Here is a 25,234-nt window from a genome sequence, read left to right on the forward strand (position 1 = left end):
TGTCAATATAAAAACCTTTTAATTTTTCAAGATGTTGCAAGAGTTATGCCTCTTGCTGTACTATACACATAAATTGCTAAGTTTGATGTCATTTACAATGAAGTACTAGAGATGATTTACAAATTTACACATTTAAAAAAAAATATTTGCTTTTTCTTCCCAATCAATACTTCATTCAACATTAGTGCTGAATTGATGAACATTTACAGGCAGTGGAAATCCTAGATATGTATTTAATAAAGTGTTAATTAAAATACATGTCACATATAAAACTCGATAACATTAAACTAAAAAAATTCTTCAAAGTATTTTCATGCAAATTGTTTCTAGTTTCACTTCATTTATTTAAATCTCTAACATTGTAATCTCAGCCTTATTTAATACATGCAAAATTCAAGACTTAGATGCATAATGTATCAGACGCAACAAACCAGAAACAAAAATTCATATTTGAAAAAAAATCTGTCCTTGGCAGAGCTTAAATTAAATAACAGTCATAATAAAAACAATCAGTTTCTTGCCAATTAAATATCAATTACATTATACATGAATTCTTTATTACTCTTCAAGAAAACACTTCAGGTGATATATGATAAACATAAAACATCATTTCAGCACTTAGAATTCCATTCACTCCACGTGACCTTTTGACCTATGACGACTAATGTGCATGAGACATAAATAGACTTAAATGTATTTCAGATTTCATGAAGAATGTTTTTTCTCTTGTTCTGATTTTCAATTAAAACTTCTGGATCACAATATCTAAGAGTCAAGAATCTGTAAGAATGATGACCTAAGCTGCTCTCAGTATCAGAACGAGTTTTATCAGAAGACTGCAAATGCACTCAGGATGAGGAGAGATGAGATCGAGTGCACTCGTAGGCTGGAATCATCAGAGAGATGGTGTAGGTGCTGCAAACCTGAGCTATCATCAGTCAATAAACAACATGGTTTTATCAGTAACTGTACAAATATACATGGATTTACAGACGGGGGCCCCCCCGGGGGATCAATCATCCCCGTCTTCCTCATCTTCATGTTTTCTCTTGGTCCCTCGGTGGGGTTCCTCATCTTCTTCTTCCTCCTCCTCTTCTGTAAAACACAATCAATCAATACAATCAATCATCAACACAATCAATCAATTAAACAAACACAATCAATCAATCAAATGATTGGATACCAGTACTTGTTATCCGTACCGAGAAGTTTCAAAACTGTAAAATACTGTTTCATTTAATACTGGTACCCATTTTTGTATTTAATCTTTTAACTGACTTTCTAGCTCTAACACTGAACAAAACATATCCTTTAATTCACATAATCTTCTGTAAAGGATATTCATACAGATGCAGGTTAAAGCAATCATACTTTAGCATAGAACTATGTGTATTGATGCTACAGTCACATAAATTATTTACCCTCCACCACAACTTACCTTCTTCATCCTCGTTTTCTCCATCTACAGGGTCAAAATCCTCACCCTCGGAGTCATCCTTCAAATAAGAAAAAGAAAATGGTCTTAAATTTCTTTGTTTTTAAACATTTAGGTAATCAAACACCAAGAATGGTAAAAGTGTCAGCAGAGTTATTTAATTTTTTTTTATTATTTTCCAAGAAAGGGATTTTTATAGTAATGCTAGCACTTTACCAGACAGCATATGAACACATGAAATGTAGAAGATAGGCCCATCTAGAGTCAACAAATTAGCTTCGTGACATAATGGGAAGAGTGTACTCAGGTTTTTTTTAAAAGGCTAAGGGAGGATAGAGCTGTACTTCTGGCTTGGTCCACACCATCCTTATTTGATTACATTTTTCAACCTGCATTGTGTCCTCTATTTTTTCTTGGGGGGATGAAATAACAAATTCTACGTTTACATTCTATACCATATTCGTTCCAAATGTCAACAAGTTAGTTTCATGATATAATGAACACTGTGATTTCTAAACTATCACTGCATACAAAAAATTACTGGGTTTTATTAAGGCCAAAGAAAATACAGCTGTGCTTCTGGCTTGGTCCTTTTATCCTTTATAGTTAATTACATTTTTCAACTTATATTTTTTGTTTTCATATTGTTTTTGTGAGAAATGAAACAGACCCTCTCCATTTTGCTTCACTGCCACACAACGTACTGTGCAGAAAATGAAGTGAATATAAGCCAACTTCTTCCTACCACGAACTAAACACTCTTAACTTTATGGTACCATGTCTACATTAAACCCAGAGTGAAGGAAATGTCTATCTCTGGCCCACACCAGAAGCGGAGCTGTATCTAGGCCTATGTGTGATGACTAACTTCAATGTCTTCCTTCTGGAGATAGTCTAGACCAACCTCTTCATCATCTACACCATCTTCATCTTCTTCTTCCTCCTCCTCGTCATCCTCTTCATCTTCATCGCCCTCTTCATCGTCATCATCATCATCTACAAAATAGTTTACATTTGTATTGTCCATTTGCATTACTATAAATACTGAAAATTTTGAGGACCTTTGTGAATTAATGAAGCACCCTTGTTCACTTTACTGTCTTAAAACAGAACATTTAACAAAGGACTTCAGATATTCATCATGTTGATGACTGTTGTGTCTTTTGAACTACTTATACATGTAGTTATACACAATCTTTGTCTACATGAGAAAAGATAAGGGTGCGTAATTTTTTTTTTGATGCCCCTAGTCCACAAAGAAGCATTGGACTAAAAAGATTCTGCAAATAAAAACAGAAGAAAACCATAATAAATGACAAGTCTAAGCTTGCAGTCCAAAGATTAGCAATTATAATAAGACCACTGGATAGACAATCAAACAAATGTCCTTATCCTAGTTATGAGTCTTTATGTCATGCATACAAGGGACTTACCTTCATTGTCTAAATCGTCATCATCATCGTCATCATCATCTTCATTTTCTGACCCTTCGTCACCTGTAAAACAAACATACGAGGGGTTATCAAAAAGTTCGTGGACTGATGCGATAAAATTAATACTATGTAGTCTGTGCTTACAAAATTTATGAAAAACATAAATCAACAAAAGTTTAAGAAATGTTGAAAATTTTAACTTGATACATTGATAATTTGCCAAATTATTCTAAAATAAAAAAGACATTATATGATCACCCGGCGCTGTCGCCGTTTAGTTTCATGACGTCCAACAACGTCATTGTTTCTCAATGTCCACTCCATCTACCTTATACACTTATCTTGATGTGATTACCTGGAGTTAAGTAAGGACTTAAGTCCGTTTTGTTTATGTGACTTTACAATGTCATGAAGAGCTGCTTTCATTGCATATAATATTGTAAATGTATCTATACATAAGGAAACATCCTCACTTGATTATACCAGAATACTTAGCTTGATGGAGTTCAATTTCTATCACACATGATCAACGTCACTTTTCGACGTGACTGATACCCTCACTACAAATTGACTTTAACTGTGCATCTTTCATCTCTCTGAATCTTTTTGGCTATTTAAAACGAGTACTCTGGATGTGTTTTATTTTTCTGTAGCCCGTTTAAACATTCCCTAGGTCTATACCAGTTTTTCCAGGTGCGAAACTTCAAAGAATGTTGGAAACAGAAACCCCTCCCCCTTTTTGACATCATTTTTTAGCCTTTAATTGTTTGTACACTCCATATAAATTTACGATAAAATTTCACAGAATTTTCAGAATGGGGTAAAAATTGCAAATTTTACGGAACAATTGTGTTGTACCACATGCCTGGATTAACCAGATTTTTTGAAGACAAATGCTCATTTCAAAAGAGTTTTTCACAGTTACACTAAGGTAGGAAAAAACATCGTATTTGAGGCTGCGCCACTTGGACATACCATTGCTTACAAAAACAATAACAATTTATTAAAAAATAAAACTTATGATTTATGGTTTATTCTATCGATAGAAAAGATGATGCTAAGTAAATGTATTAAAATTCATTGATGTACCTAAAGCGGTTTTAATTTTATGGCGCTAGTCCACGAACTTTTTGATAACCCCTCGTACACCGTTAAAAACAAACACAGTGACTTCCTACAGCATACCTCTTTTTAGAAAAAAGAAACAGTGTATTTAATTAACCCATATTAACATGCTGTCTTTCTAGAATATTTTGATACTTCTTTTTGAGTTTTCAATACTATAGTTGTGGAAAAATAAAACATTTCCATTACTGAAATTTTGCCCTTTCTAATACTATCCTTACAAACCAAGGAAATTCATTTGATGTTCAAAAATATTGGAAGCAATATATTTTATTTCATGTTACTTAGAGCTGTATAATAATACCCATATTCCAGTATATTGTGGTACAATGACAAAAAATATCAGACTGCATTATGTTTTAGTAGTACCGGTAATCGTTGAAAATATAGCTGCATTACATATTGCAATACAGTTAGAAATATTGCAGTATATTGTGATACGAAACCTCTAGCAAATACCCAGTCCTAATACTAAGCGTAATATTCAAGCTAAAATGCTACATCTTGTGAGCTGTAAAGAGCAAAATACAAGTAAGTTTTACCATCTTCTTCATCTTCATCAGCCTCTTTATCATTTCTATCAAAGCCATCCAGGAACTTGAGGTTGGGGAGGAGTTCAAACACCTGTTCTCTGTAGTCATCTAACTGGGTCACCTCACAGTTAAATAGGTCAAGGTGCTTTAATTCACTGAAGTTTTTCTGTTGAAAAAAAATGCAGTTTGCTTCTATTTCATTATAAATAAAAATATTTAACACTGTACTCGACAAATTAATTTTTTGCTTTTTATTTACGAAACATAATTTGCAAATCACATGAAATCTTTTTTGATGAATGATTTAATGACCCTTTTTTTTTTGGGGGGGGGGGGAGGGGGTTGCTTCTGTTGTGCAAATACATTATTTCAATACATTTCTGTAAATGATATTTTTGATTTGGTAAGTATTCTAATCAATATTTAAAACTGATTGCTTTGGTTGATCTTGATGACATACCAATGGTTCTAAAGTATCAATTTCTTTGATTTTGTTTCCGCTAAGGCTAAGATGTGTCAGGTTTGGACATCCCTGGAGGTTTTGAAGGCCAGACTGGATCCTGTTATCACTTAATTCTAGCTGTAAATTTAAAAAAAAATATCATTTGATGGTTTATAAATTTTACTTTACAAATGTTGAAGCATGCAGGCAACATGAATTTTCATCACAAGATTCCATTCTGCAATTTAGTTCAAAACACTACACTACTTTCCTTTTGTTCAAATTTATGCAAATGATTTGTTCCACTTTATTCCTGACATACAATGAGTACCTACCTTTTGTAATTTTGGTAAGCTGGGAAACCCTTTTAATGATGTTAATCCAACATTAATTAAGCTAAGTGATTCTAATTCTGAGAACTCTTCTGTTAAACCGTCAATCTGGGGAGCACGACAACTGTCCAAGTTCAGTTCCAAAATCTAAGAATAAAACACATGTGCATTTGTTATTATTTATAGTGTACTACTTTTTATTCATGCGCAAGAATATCTGATATTTGCATAATTGATCACATGATCTCTCTACAAAGAAAGGGTGGGAAACGATGGCGTTGTGGCGAGACGTCTTTTTGGTAAATCAGTGCACTGAAGAATGTTCTATATAAAATTGTGGACTTAATGAACTAGGAAAATATGTTTTGATATGAACAGCATTTCAAATAAAAATCAATTCTCTCTATCACCATACATGAATTGCACAATATGAAGGTCCTACTTTCCGTAGCGTATGTATATCGCAAAGTGAACGATGAACAAAGGCTAGAATGCCTATGTCCGCCATACTGCTAACAACGCCACGTAAAAACTCGTGACTGTGGCCCGACTTGATCAACTAAAAATCGCGTTCAAAAGCTTGGTAAGTTTCTAAAATGATAGACTATTACAAATCCATGAAAAATCAAGGCACCAAGCATTTAATAGATGTTAATATTGTGGAAACTTCTTTGAAATATTCTTGCCTTCGAAAAATTCAAGATGGCGTCTGGAAATGACAGCCGGTCGTTCTAAAAATAGTTCCGGGATTAAAACTTGCATAAATCAATGTTTAAAATGTGCTTCTTAGCAAACATAGAATAATAATGTTTCAATAATTTATTCTGGCCTGTCATATCTATTTCATCTTTCTTTTAAAAGATAATCCCATTAATGTTGTTTTGGTGACGCTGTTTTACTATCAAGCATGTCGGCAAAACTAGGTCAAATACGTCGCATAATAGAACTTAGCTAAATATTAGGCTCTAAGCAGGAATCTTGCTTTTAAATGAATATTGATAAGAAAAATCAACTTCTGAAAATAGTTTTCCTATCAACTGTAATGTCTTGCGACTGAAAACCATATTTTCACTGTTGGCATTGTAATGGCCGCCTATTCGGGTATGTGCAAGCTGGCCTGACGCCGAGTGAAGTTGATCAAGTCGGTGATACTGTTTATCAGCGAGGCGCTCGTATAAAGGAAGCTTCTCCGTGTGCTAAAATGTCAGGTGCTGGACTTTTTCAGTGAAATATATGTGTAATTTTATAGTTAGTGGATATCTTTTAAATAAATTCTAGTGCATCCAACATGGCGAATGGCTTGTGTTCTGTAGTTGTGATGTCAAAGAATACATTTGAACTATCAGGAAACCCTCTTTATCTTCTCCACAAGTGGACAAAATGTTACCCAATTTGATAAAAGAAGCATGTTTATTGTTATGAATCAATATATACACCCTACAAATTGCTTTGTCGATATTTGGCACATGTACCATGCTATACTAATTTGATTTTTTTCCCCCCAATATCTCAACTTGTAAAGAGTTGATTTTTTTCTGACTTTGAAATTCAGCAATTGCTTCTACTGAACGTAACACAACTACTGACTTCGTCTTTTTCTCAACACAAACTTGTAGCTGGACATGACAGAGGCGCCATATTTGACTTGTAGACCTTTGCAGTTGTCCTGATAATAAAAAATGTTTGAAGAAAACTGAACGACGCACCGACACTAAGTTAATTTAGCAACAAGTCGAGCAAAAATGTATATCTTGCATATAAAGATGCTTCCCTTTCATCTATCATTCTTGTGGGAGTAGATAATTCAGAAAAACCGCATCCCCTCTTGACCAAGTAAAGCACATGTTCCCCTGGCCATGAATGTAAACAGAGGTGACGACGCTCTGTAAAGCTAAAATAACAACTTGAATGAAATAAAAACTTACTTCTGATGGTTTTCTACCCCTTTTCTCCAACTCGATCCGCTTTGCCATTTCCATAGACATGATGAAAGATGTATATGTGTATATAGCTCCACTACACTATATCTGTATTACGATTGAATACAATGTTGAACAGCGAACACTGCGCGGGCTGAGCAATTACCCACTAGAGGGTCCCGCGGTATTGGCGAATTGCGCAGACCCCAAACATGTGAACTGATAATGAATATTCATAATAATAGAGAAAAACAGCCAATAAGGATACAGAGATTTTGTGACGTAGTTTGATAAACAACTTGCAGCATGTTTTGATGGTTTGTTCCATGCATGTGTTTTACTTGAAATACTTTTGGTTTCAAATAATACTTTAGGTTTTATTTAGAAAAGGGACATACATGTAAGTTTTCAAGGTGAATATTAAAAACAAGCTCTTTGAGAAACTTAATTAAAAAAAAGTTTAATAACGTGTTTTTTTTAAATTGTAATAATGTTATATAAATTTACCAAGTCTCTAATTTGATAAGCAGTGCATTATTAATATTAATCGAAATTGAACCACGAAGGCTGGTTCCCGGAGTGTAAAAAAAATCATATACTTACTACTAAAAACAGTACTTTTCTTAGTAGTTGGTATATGATTTTTTAATGTTTTTTAAAATTTATTTATATATTTTTTACACCCTGGGAGCAAGCCCCTGTGCTTGAACAACAACTTATCAACGTCTTCCACTAGACTCTCCTTTCCTCCTTTGTCTCTTTCACCTTTTATTGGTATACTATAGTGTACATTTTTTTTGAAAAGGGGGGGTATTTATTTATTTTGAGTGAAGATAACTCCTTTAACAATATGTATATCGCTGGTATGTATATATATATATATATACAGGGACGTAGCATCGTTTTCGTTTTTGAAAGTGGGGGGGGGGGGGGGTCAGCCAGAGAAAAAATTCAACTTACTTGAAAAAACTTGACAAGCAAAAATAAAGGAAAATTCTTCAAACTCGAAAATCCTATTTCAGGGGGGGGGGGGTGTGTTAGGTTCCAACTTCTTTCAGTACCATATTATACACAACCATTTCCCTTATTTGACTATGCTGCAACAAAAAGTGGGGGGAGGGGGGGGGGACAACCACCCTTCCATGAACATTTTCGATAGTAGAAAGTTATGTTTGGAAAAAAAAGGGGGGGACAGCCCTCCTGATGCTACGTGCCTGATATATATATATATATATATATATATATATATATATATATATATATATATATATATATATATATATATATATATATATATATATTTGAACAGGACAAAGGGACTATTATTCCCCTCGATAAATTTAAGGGAGAGATTCGGTTCATTCGCTGAAATGTTTGTAATGATTAATTTAATTATTTTTTTTAACTCAAACAAATTGCACCCAATGAACAGCATAATATTAAAAGAAGAACTTTGAAAAAACAAAACTCAGCTTCCAATTAAACTACAGGAAAATTCTTTCAGCTCTGACACTTGGACCACCTGATGAGGATTACTGCATGGTGAAGATGCCCTGGCCCCAAGACCATAAACTGAGAACAGACTTGAGTCAAAATTTTGATTTTGAATATCTTGAGTTTTAATAAACACATGTGCATGAAAACTTGCAGGTTTGTTTAATTCACAAATTCATACACATGTTGAACATTTTGTTTAATTATCAACATTATTTAAAAAATTACACTGATTTGAAACTTTTACTTAAATCTGTTCTCAGCTTATGGTGTCTTGGGGCTGGTTTTCTTCTTCTGTTTGTCCATCCGAATATATTTTACAATTTTTCCCGATAAAGTTTGTGTTTCAGACTTGTGTAAATCACAGTCGAAGACCAAGAGCGAGAAGCCAAAGTAGCCGAACAATAATTGTAAATTCTTTCAAATCTTCAAAATCTAATGATATTTCAATTTAAGTTGCAAGCGTTCCCGTAGAATATGGATTCATGCTATAGCTCAGGTGTCAGGATGATGTTAATTAAATAGTCTGTAAACGTTCTATTGAATGTTCTCTTTATTATCTACTTCTTTGTAAGTTACTGGTACCAATGTAATGCCTTTATTATTGCTTAATTTCCTCCTACAAAATCATGCAAAACGGGGGTACAGAATGATGACTTATTTCTAGGTTCTGTACGTGGTAAAAAAAAACAACACGCATATAAATTAGGTAACCCGCTAAAACACGGACAGCGAAAAAAAAAATTAAAGGAGGGGGCATTAAAAACTATAAGTAAAGATGTTGGCTGTTGGTGGAAGCATGAATATATCTAAATTTAAATTTTCAGATTTCATGAGTATCTGAAGTGTAAATCAAGAAAATAATAAACCAAAGAAAGAAAAATAAATACATATATTTTTTTATGGAGGAAAACTACGGGTTAAACACGAATGCATGTATTTCATTGAATGTTCAACTGCAATTCCTAAATATACATTTGCCAGGAAAAAAACCAGCGTCATATTTCCGAAACCAGTTGTCATTTTAGAATATCAAGTTCTGCATTTAGAAATGAATATTGTTATTAGCCTCGGGATGTCTTCTTCCCAACTGTGTGTAATGAAGAATGGTCTTCAGAGAAATATCGCCCTGGTGGATATAGAGGGGGCCCAGGGGGATGATGATAAATAAATCCATTCATTTTGCATGTTAGATATTGCTTTTATATGCATAAAAGATAGCTAAAATGACTCATAAAACTTTTTTTAACAAAAGACTTAAAACCTGGGAGTTTCCAGGGGCTTCCTCCAAAGCTTTGCTCACACTCTCGGCCTGTTGCCCCCTCCCTTTCAAGAATCCTGGATCCGCCACTGCATCTTGTTTCAAAGAGTAGACCATGGCCAGCGTGTTATTTGAGAAGCATATAAAGCAATCTAGAATACTGATGGGATTTTTTTTACTATTTAAAAAGTTATAATAATTTTATTTATAATTCGAATATTGCATAAAGGGCAAGAAATTGGGGGGGGGGGGGGGGTTCGATAATGCCGGCACAAAACAGCATTTTTAATTAACGCATTGTTAATTACCAAGGCAATCGATATATTTTTTAAAGATTAATTATACAACAATTTAAAAGAATACAAAACATCTCCACAATTTGAAATGAAAACACGAATATAGGCACCCCACCCCTTCCCAAATGATAATAAATTTGACGAGTTATCTCTCTTGGTATGTTAACTTAGTTCACCATTTATAACTTGTTTTTGTCATTTTTTCATTTTGGTCGAATTAACCCTTTTTTCTGGATCTGCTACTGGATTAAAGTGTGAGTCACATATATTAGATGTAATTATGTAAACGGGTACATGTTTATCAAGAAAAGATAATGATAAATAAATAAAATAACAATAATAATGCCAATGTTAAATGTTTGTATCACACTTGAATTCATTCAACAAAAAGCTACATTTTTCTGTGCATTTGATCATTTCACAGAACGGACTAGGTTCTATCTGCTTGGATTGCTTCTGACGTCACCCACACAGGACATCAATTGCCATACTCAATGGTGGAGTTTATTTGGGACAGCTGAAAAATAATGTCAGTAACAGAGATCCCGGCTTGTTCCAATTGAACTATAGAAATTGATATGTTCAGTGTGTGGTGAGTCTATATTAAACACACAATTAAGAAGCATCTACCCCCCCCCCCTCCCCAAGAATCAAATGGTCGTTCCCTATATTCACTTATTAATTAAAAGAAAAAAATGATAAGTACATTTAAATTTCCTACCAATTGTTAGGCTTATTTTTATATAGATTACTCCGACTACCTTTTTAATACACAAGGCTCACGACAGGTGTGACCTGTCGACAGGGGATGCTTTATCTTCCTAGGCACCTGATTCCACCTCGGAAATCTCAAGGGGTCCGTGTTTTATGCCCTCTTCACAGATTTGTATTTTTTTAATCGATCGCTGGATGGACGAGCAAGGCGTGCAAAACGTCTATAGCTTTAAATGCGTAAACTATAAATTTGTAACCTAAGTATTTAGAGTAATCTTCTAAATTATTGAAATATATAAAATTATGACAAAAACTATTTTGTGGAAAAATTGTCCCTAAAAAAACGTGAGTAGCCTTTCTTTGTTAGATACTGACACGAGAACCACTACGCCATACAACACATAACCATAGGCACTCTCCAAATATGTGTACGTTGTTAAGCAAACAATGTACATTTTTTTAAAAAAAAAATATAAGTTGAGGATTTTTTCTTCATTTATACTATTAGTATATGCATTCATCTTTTTTTTTCTTTTGTCTTCGTTCACTTTCATTTTCTGAATAAGTATATCATATACTTGTACCTCTGACCAGAATTTATATGTTGTAAATATTTTTCATTGTCCTCATGTACCATATCTATTAGATGGTTTTGAGTGAATAAATAAAGGATATTCAATGTTTTGTAGATGAATATGGAATTTATTTCACGAGTGGGACAGGATTTTTTTATATTTTCACGAGTGCGAAGCGCGAGTGAAAATATCAAAAAATCCTGTCTCACGAGTGAAATAAATTCCATATTCATTTACGAAACATTGAATTTTCTGTTTATTACATTTTCATTGATTTTCCCTTTGCCCCTGTCTTTTCTTAACACAGTGTCATAAGCTTGACGTCATCGTTGAGCGGTTGAGACGTCATAGCTTAGCAGTTGTGAGAGAATATCATTTTGGTATCTTTTCACACTGTGAGAGAATATCACTTTTATTCAATAAATAAATCACAGTATTTCACTGTTGAAAATGTAATAAATGAACTTAACTTGGATATCTAAATGGAGCAAAGACCCACTTATACAGAACAGTGTTCCAAAGAACTGATGTGTCGCCCGCTATAGGGCCGGTTAACATGCACAGTAAGGCTTGCCTTATATATAAGTCATGAAACTCTTGTAAGTTCTAGCCTTACTTTGTGTATTCCCTTTATTTACGTTTTTTCGAGCCTTACAAGTCTCACTTACGAATAGAGCTCTGCTCTATTTTTTAACACTAAGTATAAAGACTTAGCTGAACTTTCCTTCTTATCCAATGAAAACCATTCGCCCAAGTCGATCTATTTTTTTTTATCAAAACCATGGAAGTAAACACCAAGTATTTTTGAATGAGATGAATGTATAATTATTGTTATATGTGACAGACAGACAGACGCCAGGTAAAGTGGTCCCTAAGTGTCGCTCTGCAGATTGTGTTTATAGTATGAAGAAATGATCATTTTTGCCCTGTTTGGAGTGTGCATGCTATTTCATATAGACGACTGATTTAAACACTTGTGAAATCGTTGAAGATTGCTGAGAAGATTTTGTATAAAGTATACTTTAATGTTAACTGAAATACTTAAGAAAATTTTGTTATTAATTGAGATTTAATTTTTCTTATATGTCGAACCATAGGCCTTTTTCCGGCTCGTCCACCCATCTTCTTTAAAGTATTTGTAATGATATGGTTTACTGTGAACTTAAAAAATTTCCACTTGAGATTTATAGAAAAAATATTTAAATCACTGGTTAAAAATACAGAATAGTAACAATTGAATTAAATACATTTTATAGTCAAAGTCAAAACGTTTGGACACAAGTTTCTTAACTTAGATAGTGATCTCCTTATATGAAATTTGATAAAATTTCAATAATTTGGTCAATTACAAATAAATTAGTTATGTTAAAAACTGAAACTTCTTGATATACAAAATATAATTCTTTATAAAAACTAAGATTTTATTAAAATAGAAATCTACTGAATTCGTTTAAAAAAAAAGAGTTTGTTAAACAGTTCTACATTTTGTTGATCAGAAGATGAAACAATCCCCAACCTCCGTTGCATTGCTGTTGCATATTTTGACAAACAAATGATATGAATCTTCTAATGGTCCACATAACACGAACAATTTGGACTTTTTCAAGTTGTGTGTTTTTTGTTTGTTCTTAAACGTCCCTCTCGAGAATTTTTCACCCTTATGGAGACGCCACCACTTGCCGGCGGAGAGCTGCAAATTTTGACCTATACTCGGCACTTAGGGCCATTGAGCAGTGAGGGATCTTTTTCGTGCCAGCTCCTACTGCGACATGGGACCTCGGTTTATACGGTCTCATCCGAAGAACCGGTCTCCACTTCCCACAGTGGGATTCGAACCCGCGACGTAAGGATCAACTCCTTACTCCGCGATTCTAGAGCAAACGCTCAAACCACTGCGCCACGCAGGCGACTACAAGTTGTGTGAGTTATACTCAAAAGCAGTTGTATACTAAACTCTTGTTTACATGATATGGTAGAAAATAATGTTGTACAGATATCATGGCCCTAGGAAACGTGGGGGGGGGGGGGGCACGGGGGGCGTGCTCCCAATAATTTTGCCGATATAAAAATATAGCTACTATATGTTTGTATGCTTGTGCCCCCTCTGATCATGATGACTTTTTGTTTTTGGCTTGTCAAGGAATTTCGGTAGTTAATAGTGCCCCCACAACTGAAAATGTATGATTCTGCCCCCCAAACTGAAATTGCATCCTACGGGCCTGCAGATTACAAACATAAAAAACGAATTTCATCAAGTGGTCTAGAAGATTTATATAATATATTTATGCCGATTCAAAATCTGTTAAGATCTTGCATGCACGAAATTTTGACATTTTAAAAAAAAAGTTGTTAACCTTTAGAAACAATTTATAGAACATCTTTTACTCGATTAAGATTATGTGCATGCTCATAATTTGAAGATATAATGATACCCCAAGAATTGCAGAAATTTGATGTTTGTACTACAGGTGATTTAGATGACGGATTTCATTTTATACCAAATGCCGCAAAAACACAAAACTTTGAGAAAAAAGTGCCGGTATATTAAAAACGACTACTCCTGTCAAATTATAATCCAACTATTAACCAGCCTTAACACAAAGGTACTATGTAAATATATCTTTTGCAAAGTAATTAAGAAATGTATTGTCTGATTAACAAATGCCATGATAATTTTTTACTATACATGTTCATATGTGAAGCATATACATGACCGTAGGAACCGGGGGGGGGGTCCCCTCCCAATAATTTTGCCGATATATAGAATACTATAGAAAACATAGCTACTATATGCTTGTGCCCCCCTCAATAATAACGTCTGATTTATTATTATTATTATTATTATTATTATTATATTTTTTGCTTGTCAAGGCATTTTGGTAGTTGATAGTGCTCCCTCAACTGAAAATGTATAGTTGTGCCCCCTCAAAGTGAATTTGCTTCCTACAGGCCTGATATGCTTGGCAGAAGTTCAGACCAATGGGATTTAAGGAAGTTAAATACACGTATTACAGGTGTTTAAATAGTAGAAGGACAGATCAAAATTTGAACTATAATTGTTTTAGTTGTTAAATTAGTTTATTTAATTTAAGTTCATTTTATTTGGTAAGTTATTTCATTAACATTGATTGCCATACAGGTGATTAATTATATTCAATATTAATTGATGTACACAGATTTATACACAGAATTATCACTATTACAAGTAGAACTCGGTTTAGATATAGCACAACAACTTACTATTAAAATCTATAAAGGTTGATCAATGAATATGAATAGCAACTGAAATAATGCTATTAATCTGTACAGACACCCCAGTAATACATGTAACAGATTTGTATTAATACCAATTCAAGCATAAACTGGCGATTAAGAAAATATTTCTAGTATAAGAATAATTTGCACAAGCAACACTCTTTATATTTTCCACATGAACATGCATGAAGGACCATTGATATAATATTAAATGCGTTTATATATAGCAAGTGTATCTTAGCTGATAAGTATATATAGATATCAGTACCGTTGTACGGCGGGGGGGGGGGGGGGGAGGAGGGGGGGTCTGGTAGGAATTATTTTTTAAATACATGTACATATGTAATTGTAATCGGCATCTTAGAATAATAAAAACTCTTCTTCACTATGAATATTGTATTTTGATACTTTTTCTCGCTCATTTGTTACAATATCGCGTAAATATTGAGGTACTCTCGATGTGAATTTGAACATAGTACTCATTTTTACGATATAGCGTCTGGTTTTTAAAATATTTTTTCTATATATAGACTCAAAAGAAGTCCTGCAACAATTTCTACCTGCAGATGGCTGTACTTTTTCAAGCTTTTTTGTCCCCCGCTTTCGCGAAAGCGAGGGGACATTAAAAATCATTTTTGGGCGCCTGTCACAAAAACTTTAACCTTGGTCATAACTTTTGAATGAGAAGAGATTGGGCTTTCATATTTCACATGTACATTATCTGTGACGAGACCTTTCCAAATATACTATGATTTTTGACCCTGTGACCTTGACCTTCAAGTTTGACATACTTTTCGAAAATTTTATCATTACTTTAAATTGGTCATAACTTTTAAAAGAGAAAAGATAGGGCTTTTATATTACACATGTATATAACCTGTGGCAAGACCTTTCTACATATACTATGATTTTTGACCCTGTGACATTGACCTTAAAGTTTGACCCACTTTTCAAAAATGTTATCTTTCCTTATAACTTTTGATTGAGAAGAGATGGGGCTTTCATATTTGATATGTGCATTACTTGTGACAAGATGTCTCCGAGCATGCTATGCTTTTTGACCCCTTGACCTTGACTTCATGTTTGACCTAATTTTCAAATAAAAAAATTCACTTTGGTGATTACTTTTGAATATGATATGATACGGCGTTCATATTTGACACAATATGCCATAAATAATGGCTTTGAACAATCCACTAAAACATCGAAAAGCGGGGGACCACAGTTCTTCGAATTTGCTTGTTAGCTTCGTGTTTTGAGAAGCCATTCCAAACAATTGAAGTGTATTCAGGCATAAGGCTGATAAATATGTAGTGTACAATATTGAAAGGTTGTTCCAAACAAATTTAAACGTAAGTTTTTCAACAGCCCAAGTTTTATCAGAACTATTAATAATACCATCAATATATTTAGGCCAGCAAAGATGTTGAGACAATAGCACACTCGTATGTCGTCTAAAAATAATTTGGGCATAACAGAAATATTTTTCTCCTTGAAAAAAGTTACCTTTGTTTTAGATTGGTTAGTATGAAGATTGTTGTCATCACCAAGCAATTGCCTCATTGATGACATATTTACAACAACATTTACATATATCAGGAATAAAAATGGACCTATAACAGAACCTTGGGATATACCTGCAAATATAGTTTTGATAATTACATATCCTTATACATGTACATTACTTTTTGTGAACTATGACATAAAAATAACTAGAAAACCACTGGAGAAAAACACCAGATATATACCTAAGTTTGTAATTGAAGAATGAGAACTGTCAAAAGTATTTGAAAAATCAAAAGAACCGCGTGCAACATCATTTACCTTCGTCGATGATTTGAACAATATTATGATATACTTCGCTAGTGATTGATACTCAGAAAAATGACAGGGTAGGAAACCAGCTTGATATCTATATTGAAAATAAATCATTACTTTGAAAATAATTTTACATGTTTTAAAAAATATTCTCTTCATAATTTTTACTAACACAAGGTATCATCGACATACGTCTATAATTAGAAATCATAAAGGATCGTCTTATTTTAAAAAGAGGAATAACATATAAAGTTTTCCAAAAAAATTCTAATCAGGAGCTGTTAAATAACATAGTAAGTGGTTGATAATACCAGGCAATAGAAAATGTGTCACTACACAGATGTTTTATTTCAATCGTCTATGAAAGAAATAGATGAAAAATATCTAACTTTAATGTTTCAATCTTGGCGAAGTTGGAATGTTAAAATACCATATTATATTAAAAGATTTAGAATCAAGTACCACAATTAAACAATAAATTGCACTTTTATCAGTTTTAAGAGAGGAAAAAGAGTTATATTTCAAAAAGGTATACTTATGGAAAAATAATCTTTATAATCTTTATAATCTTTATAAATGCAGCTATTTTAACAATTTGTAAATGTTAACAAATTATTTATTTGTGTAATACAGTGTACAGTGTACATGTATATATTTTTTGCCACTAAATCTTAAGTTGCATTTTTCATATTTATCTATTTATTTATTCATTCATTTTTATAACTTATTCATTACCTTTATTTTATTTTTATTTATTTATTTATTTATTTTTTTTTTTTGACTCTTAAGCTTTATACCCAGTGGACAGTTCCTTTATTTGATATAAAAGTTTTTAAGTCCGTCTTTCTGCGGAAGTGTATATTTCATTAATGGCACCAGCGGCATGTTGTAAAACATAGTGAGGCAAATTCTTATGTTAATTTTGCGTCTATTTCTGTCCAAAGCGCATAAAGAATAAAATTATATCAGCTCTTTTAAAAATTTACTACACATTGACCGTAACTAGGTACAATTTTTTAGTGAGGTAAGGGGTCTGGGGACAGCTCAGTTCCCTTGTGGGTCCAGGGCGACGCCCTAATTGGAGCCCGAAGGAGAGGGCAAAGTCCCGCGGACTTCGCCCGGAAGATTATAGGTTTTATCAAACTGAAGACTTAAGTTTTCACTTGCTAATTAATAAATTGAAAGCTAATGTTCATACTCAATTTGTAATTGAGTCATGCGTCCTTGCAATTTATTAGGCCCGGATAAATTAATTCAGCGCTTTTTTTGCTTGTACTAGTATTTTCTCCATTTTAGTAACAAAAGTGATTTCTTTAATCAATGAATCGTTGTCTTAATTTCAGAAAATTTCCTGGGGATAATTGGCTGGTACCTATGTTGAAAATAAAAGAGATAATAAGAGATCAAAATTGATACTTTTTTCACGATTTAATTTTTTCAATGTCCATGCAAATTTTTATTAGTATATAGAGGATCTTTAAGATTAGATTATAGAAACATGTGTGACTGACATTTGGAATGGAATTTTATTCTGCATGTCAAGGCATGGCGTTTGAACCAATTAGACAAACAGCAATCTAACCAAGTGTTTTTTTTTTTAAAGTGGTGTTAAGAGATTAAGAAATTATAGCAAGAATGCCAAGAAAAAATGTGTTCAATTTCATGGGCTTTCTTATAGATATAACACCCCTCCTCCAACACAAACACAAAAAAACCCAAACACTGCAATCCATATACAATGGATAAATGACGATAGGATTTTATAATTTTGAAAGTATTAACTGATTTAATTCAGTACAATGACACAAATAATTCAACGTAGTACTTTTTACATAAAAACAAAAAACAAAAAACAAACAAACAAACAAACAAACAAAAACAAAAAAACCCCTCAAATTTGCCGCACTTGCCAAAATGGTTGTTACGGCATTTCTTGAAAGTTTGAATACATTTGGCAGGTTAGTGATCCAGTTTTTACGCTTGCTTCTGTTTCTATTGGTATGTGTATAAGAGAGGTTTGGAAGTCATCGGGTATATACGCGCAAACCGTGAGTGACTACCAAACTAGGAATCCGACCCATAATAGCCTCAGATTCAATGAATCTGAATGCATAACAGATATATATTGGCTGAATACTCAGTATAATTAGACATAATCTTTATGTTTTAGTATCAATATGTAAGAGTGGAATGTGTCCTAATTTTTGACCTTGTCCTGTCCTTGAAGAGTTACCTCCCTTTGCTTTTAATCAATAAAAATCATCTCTAAAAAATCTTTCTGGTAAAAAATTAGTTTTCAATCGTTTTTCTATTCCTAATAATTAAATACATTTTTCCACCACATCATTTTTTGATATTCTAAGTATTTAAAATTTTATTTTAAAAAATTTGCTTGTCCCCATAGACCTCCCTGCAATCTGCTTAGGTAATTATTTTTTTGAAAAATTCTCTCGGTAAATCCTTTTCTACTCTAAAATGTTTTGAATTAATATCAGAGTATTTATACAAGATGGGTATTTAAGGTTAGAAAATTAGGTTCTAATATGGGTCGGATCCTTAAAATATGCAAAATCAAATGATCCCAAAGTAATTCATGTGTCATTTTTAAATAATATGATAGAAATCGTTTAACAATCTATTCTCACTTAAATATGTGCTGAATCTGAGACAATTGTTGAGATTACCACAATTTAAAAATATCTCTGCATATTTTCTACCATTTCAAACGTTTTAGACTTAAAATCTAGTCTGAAATCTAATTTAAAATAGTCTACATGTTCAATGAACAATTCTAGTAATTTAATGTGAGAATAAACTCCATAGAAACCTTAAATGAAGGCAAATTCACAAAAAACAAGAACTCAGCAATCGCTCATCAATCCAGTATCTTTAGTTGTGAGTGCCTATCTCGTACACTGCTGGCATTAATAACAACGCCTTAAATGTAAAACCTTGCATGACCCCTGTATTAGCAGAATCCGTTATGTAAGATGATTTCTTGTCATGTTTTGTATTTCAGACACCGGGCTATATCTTAATTAATCGTCACGCTTGACGTGTTCATACGTCCGTAAAACTCTCGTTAACGTCACAAAGACGGTGAATACACATCGTTTACTGGGTCAAGTTTTCACTGTCAGGCTTATTATTTATACAGATTATGTAATTAGCCAATAAGGATGTACCATGCAAATGTAAGACGGTGACCTTATTCGTCCCGGGCTACAGACAAAGCTTGTTTCTGATTGGTCTGGGAAAAATTGAGCCATACATGTGATGGTCAACTAGTTTTACTGCGAAGAGAAAACTGAGAAAGAACAGACATGGACATTGCGACTCTTTCGTTTGTGCTCACCATAATTCATGGAGCATTTTCAACCCACCTGACAGGAAATGTAAGTTAACAATAATGTATTTTAAAACAATTTTTATCTCTTGAAAAGTATTTTTTTTTTTTTTTTTACAAAATAAATAACTTTTGTTTACTTGAAAACAATGGGGTTTTTGGTTTTGTTTTGTTTTTTCAATTTTTTATTTTTATTTTTTTTTTTAAATTTATTTTAAAATTTTCTGAGTGGTAAAAGTTAACGCTGGTGTATTTTTTATTCCAATCAAGTTTAACAGAAAAGCTGTGCTTTTTAAAGAAAGTGAATTGCTATTCATCTTATGGTAGGAAAAAAATCTGCAAATTTACTGATGGTCTAGAAAAACATCTCAATAATTGTTTGCAAATTTCATTTCGTGATTTTATAAATAGCATCACTTTTTAGACTTTATTACTATCCACGTTTCTATCCGCGTGGATAAGAGAGGATTAAGGGACAATAGTCACATAAAGCATGCTTAAACATGTTTACTTCTGGAGTTGATCGACATTTTTGAGGTTAGTTATTCAGATTGGGCAGGATTGTCCTACAAGCGTCGGTAAATGTCAATTTCTATATATCTACAGGACGATGCAGCAATGTTACCGAAGTAAAAGACTTTGGACTTAACTACTAATTTTCAGTCTGTGAAAAGTGATTTAATTAATACACGAATGTCCAATTCCACGATACAAATAACTATATTTTAAGTAATCTACAAATAATCTCTATAGATTGAGAATACTGAATTTTGTTTTAGTTGAATATGGGATTAATTTCACTCGTGAGACCGATTTTTTTCTTTATTTTTTCACTCGTCCTTTTTACTCGTGACACTATCATACAAATTCCGTCTCACCCATGAAATAAATTTCATATCGAAAAAAGCTTTTATGTTTGTATTGCATTTTCTTCGGTTTTGCGTTTGCCAGTATTAGCTTCCTGTTTATCGAAGTCAAAACAATAAAGGTCTAGAAGAATGATGCATAAGATAAAGAACTCAATAGGCTTCAACAAATAAACAACTTGAATTTCACTTTATTATTGTCATTTTAAGTTTTTAAAAAATGAAAGAATTATATTTTTATCCATGTGACACTGTTCATATGACACACACATGATGTTTCAATTGTTAAAATAATTATAATATTACACATTTGAAAATATCAAGTTTATTCAATTGATAAATCACTATATTTAACTTTTGGAAATGGAATAAAAAGTTAATTTGTACAATTGCATATACATGTACTCTCTCCCCTCTCTTCCAAAAAATTACAACACCTAGCATTTTTTGGGGATATATATTGCATGCAATCAAAGTCAGCTTGTATGTCAACATAAATCAGGGGCACAACGGCTTTGATTCATAAATATTGTAGATTCACACAACTGTATTTTGCAATTGCATTGTCACAGGAACCGAGAAATATTAGCATCGATAAATGCGTGAGAGACAGACATACTACACACATGAAATCAAACCGCTGTTCAATACTGTAGGCCTACTGTCAATCGGCCGTTAGCTTGCCTAGAGAAAAAAAAACAGGTGCGAAAATGTTTGTTTCTTCCCGTAACTCATCAAAAGAAGCATTAAATTCTGAGAGTATTTTCACATCAGTAAATTAGTCCCCTAATGGCATTGTCCAGTCTGGTTCCCCTTGGAGATCGACTGAGTCCATATGTTATCATACCGTCAATCGAAGTGAAATGAATCTCATAAAGACCATTCATATATCAAAAAATATTCTCAATAAACCAAGTAGGGCAGACGATCAGAGAGGACACCTAGACAGTCCCCACTGATTTCAGCAAGAGAGGAGACTCGTATAAGCGAGTCAATTCAAGTGGAAGTCTGCGAGAAAACCTTGCAAATTTAAAATTTTGCTATGGATTGTGTATTCTAACAATAATCTAATATCAATATATTTTTTTCTGCATTCAGTAGTTGTATTCTTTAATTAAAAATACTTCAGTCACTGTCAATGTCAACAGTACAGCCTTTAATTTGTTCGCTCTGTTTCTTCCCTGAATTTACCAAATCTTTGATATATTTATCTTTTCAATTTACATTTCCAAAATTTTATTGATGAAAAATATAGCCTTATGTAGTTTTAATGTGGACGTGTTTGAAGTATGAACTTAATAATGAAAAAAAAAAAACGGTGAAAATACTAGAAAAAAATTTACAATAGTGTTGGATCAGGTATTACTTTGAATTTTGTAAAGATATATAAAATTTATTTTTAGAATATTGACAAAATTGTGAGAGGTGTCTTCCTTAGTTATTCGGTATTTCTGAGTACTTTTTATTTAAATCGTGAGAATTCGTCATAGGCTTCATATTATTTACAAAACACTAAGCATTTTCTTTTTCGTAGAAAAGTACATCTTTAAAATTGCACATGACTTATTGTTTGACAAGCATGAATGTGATTGAACACGGGGGCGCTGCAACCAATGCATGATCAAAACACAATTATAAGGCAAAGATTACAAAGCATGGTAACATGTATATTTTAATTTAAAAAAAAATTGAAAAAAGAAGAAAACCTTGCTGTCAGGGTTCTGCATGGCTTTTTCATAGACTTTCGCTTGAGTAGGAACAACGTACATTTTTCTAGTTACGGATTAAATTAATAGCAAATATAAACTGATTTACAGATAATGGTCCTTGGCTAGAAAAAAGAAATGGCGATCGTCTATGTCAGATTCTTACAAATTTCGAAAAATGCGGGAGAGCGAGGGCGACAATGAGAGGGGGGATAAGACGTTAAGGAAGCGACAAGTGAGACAAAAAGAGTGTGATGCTTACATCGCAAAGTCGCTTTTTTCCTTCTTATACTCAATAGCGCTGTTTGCCCTCGCTTGTCTGACTCCCTCTCTCTCCATCCCCACTCCCGAAGTCACGTCTCACCCTTTCTTCCTCGCATTGTCACCCGAACTCCCGCCTCCCATCAGAGGATGTGGTCTTATCAGTAGAACATACACATACTAATCGGTATTTTTTCACTATTAAAGTATTGACCTATATTTCGTTCCAAGACCATTCTATAATAGACCGATAAATGAAATAAGTCATCAATCTATCGTCTATATTGCTGATAGAGAATTGTCAATACGTGGAATGAGTAAGACATTAGCATTCGGGGACACATTTATTGTAATGTGCAGTGAAAGTGATTCATACATACTATACAGAATCAAGCGCTGAATGAGTAATTTTTCGTGCTTTTTACAGAGCCATGCCATAAATCACGCAAGTGCGCATACATACCAATTGATTAACGCACCTGGGCTTAGCACATTTTGAGAAGTATCCATACTTCCATACTTGTGTAATTTGTAGCACAGTAGAGTGCAGCTTAGAATTATTTAATTCTTATATTTCCTTTCTTATGGAATCCGGATATGGCCAAGTAGTTCACTATCGCATTATCGCACTATCGAGGTTTGGGTCGATAGTGCGATGACGATGTAGCGATGGTGCGGTTGCGATGAAGCGATGGTGTGATAGCGCAATGACGATGATGCGATGGCGCAACAATGCGATGACGATGATACGATGAAGCGAAAGCGCGATAGCAATGACACGATAGTGCGATACGATGGCGCGATGGCAAGATGACGATGAAGTGATGTTCACTATTGCTCCATTGTGCTATTGCGCTATCGTCATTGGATTGTCGAGCCATCGCATCATCGTCTCGCGCTATTCCACAGTCGGGTCATCGTCATCGCATTTTCACGCCATCGACCCTTTAGTCGATGCTTGATGGTTATGTCCCTATTCGGATACCATACTTTCTTGATATTTCAGAAGTTGTATTATTTTTTAACGTTTTTACCATGACCTCACATTCGCTCCTCAAAAAGTTCTAAATGTAAGTGCCATTAATTTTATGTGGAATGTATCATAATAAAGAAAATTTGGACTGTAAATATTGTAATTAGTTAACATGCAAGATATCCCCTTGCGTTAGAAAAGTCTATAAAAGCGGTAAATGATCGAATAACGTCATCACACATTCATCAATTATGCAAACAAATTTCAATCAAAGTCAAAGAATTGTTGTCCCCCGCTTTCGGTGTCTTAGTGGTCGGGTTTATATTATTTATGGCAAATTGTAACTGTCTTGTTTGTATGTCCTGTCTTGTCTGTCCATCATACCAAAAAAGATATAAATTTTTGAATTAATGAAGGTTAGAGAAAAAGTTTTAATTTTTCAAAAAGCATCAAACTTCAAGATCAAGGTCATGAGGTCAAATATCTCAAAGCAACCCTAAAGATCTTGTCATAAGTAATGCACATGTGAAAAAATTGAAAGCCCTGGTCTTCTTGAGCAAAAGTTATGGTCAAAGTTAAAATACATAAGTTGGTCAAACTTCTAGGTCTAGCTGATGAAGTCAAAAACGATTATTCTTTCTGAAGGTGTTGTCATAGGTAATGTCCGTGTAAAATATGAAAATCCTATCTTCTCTCATTCAAAAGTATTTACCGACGTAACGAGCAAGATCACAGGTCAAAAACAAGAGTACATTTGGAAAGTCTTGAAACAGTAATTCACAATGCCAAAAATAAACATAATCATTCCTAATTCAAAAGTTATCAACAATGTAACAAAAATTATATTGTAAACTTAGGTCAAACTGCAAGGTCAAGGTTCTGAGGTTAAATAACATTCTACATTTGGAAAAGTCATGTGAAGGTTAATGTTTAAATTCTTGAAAATTAATACAAACTTCAACGTCAAGGTCATGGAGACAAAAATCATAGTATATTTGGAAAGGTCTTGTCACGTAATGAATATGTCAATTATGAAAGTCCTGTCTTTTGATTCAAATAATTTTTCATTCAAAATTATGACCAAGATTAAAAAGTTTAAAAGATTATAAAGTTTTTGTGATAGGCAGACTGACAGACAAATGAGATTTAACGTTCCCTCGTTCACTATATCGGGGGACAATTAATCCTAACAGAGTAACTCAGTGATCTACAAAACGTTACTTTTTTAATACTGCAAAGCCCAATCTGTATTTATTATAAAGCTGCTATCATAATTTACCTTTACAAAGTAAAATCTCTATATTCCTTTTATAATTAAAACACATTTCTATTATAATTTCTTATACAAGTAAAACACCGTATTTCTATTACGATTTCTTTTACAATTTAAGCACTATATTTATATTGCAAAATAAAATCTCTGTATCCCTATTACAATATAAAATCTATG

General features: G+C 33.2%; 2 protein-coding genes across 4 annotated transcripts in view; one reads left to right on the plus strand and one right to left on the minus strand.

Moving 5' to 3' along the window:
• Positions 1 to 7,393, minus strand: LOC133193463 (acidic leucine-rich nuclear phosphoprotein 32 family member A-like). Of its 3 annotated transcripts, none has more exons than XM_061329417.1 (8): positions 7,226 to 7,393; positions 5,304 to 5,447; positions 4,987 to 5,106; positions 4,536 to 4,692; positions 2,869 to 2,931; positions 2,304 to 2,431; positions 1,439 to 1,496; positions 1 to 1,095 (listed from the first exon to the last, which is right to left on the minus strand). In XM_061329417.1, the coding sequence occupies exons 1-8, from the start codon at positions 7,283 to 7,285 to the stop codon at positions 1,013 to 1,015; spliced, it is 813 nt and encodes a 270-aa protein (XP_061185401.1). In that variant the 5' UTR covers positions 7,286 to 7,393; the 3' UTR covers positions 1 to 1,012. The 3 variants fall into 3 exon arrangements, with proteins under 3 accessions (XP_061185401.1, XP_061185402.1, XP_061185400.1); XM_061329418.1 differs by having other exon boundaries at positions 2,340 to 2,431; positions 4,987 to 5,102; positions 5,300 to 5,447; positions 7,226 to 7,385; XM_061329416.1 differs by having other exon boundaries at positions 4,987 to 5,102; positions 5,300 to 5,447; positions 7,226 to 7,385.
• Positions 5,735 to 25,234, plus strand: part of LOC133193464 (uncharacterized) — a 25,183-nt gene continuing 5,683 nt past the window's right edge. Inside the window, exons 1-2 of the mRNA XM_061329419.1 lie at positions 5,735 to 5,883; positions 19,898 to 20,027. Coding sequence (XP_061185403.1) covers positions 19,956 to 20,027 — 72 coding nt within the window. The 5' untranslated portion in view covers positions 5,735 to 5,883; positions 19,898 to 19,955. The remainder of the gene's footprint in view (positions 5,884 to 19,897; positions 20,028 to 25,234) is intronic.

Source organism: Saccostrea echinata, unplaced genomic scaffold, assembly GCF_033153115.1.
Source record: "Saccostrea echinata isolate AGI-Se365-2 ecotype Australia unplaced genomic scaffold, CSIRO_AGI_Sech_v1 ptg000027l, whole genome shotgun sequence".
NCBI classification, from domain to species: domain Eukaryota; kingdom Metazoa; phylum Mollusca; class Bivalvia; order Ostreida; family Ostreidae; genus Saccostrea; species Saccostrea echinata.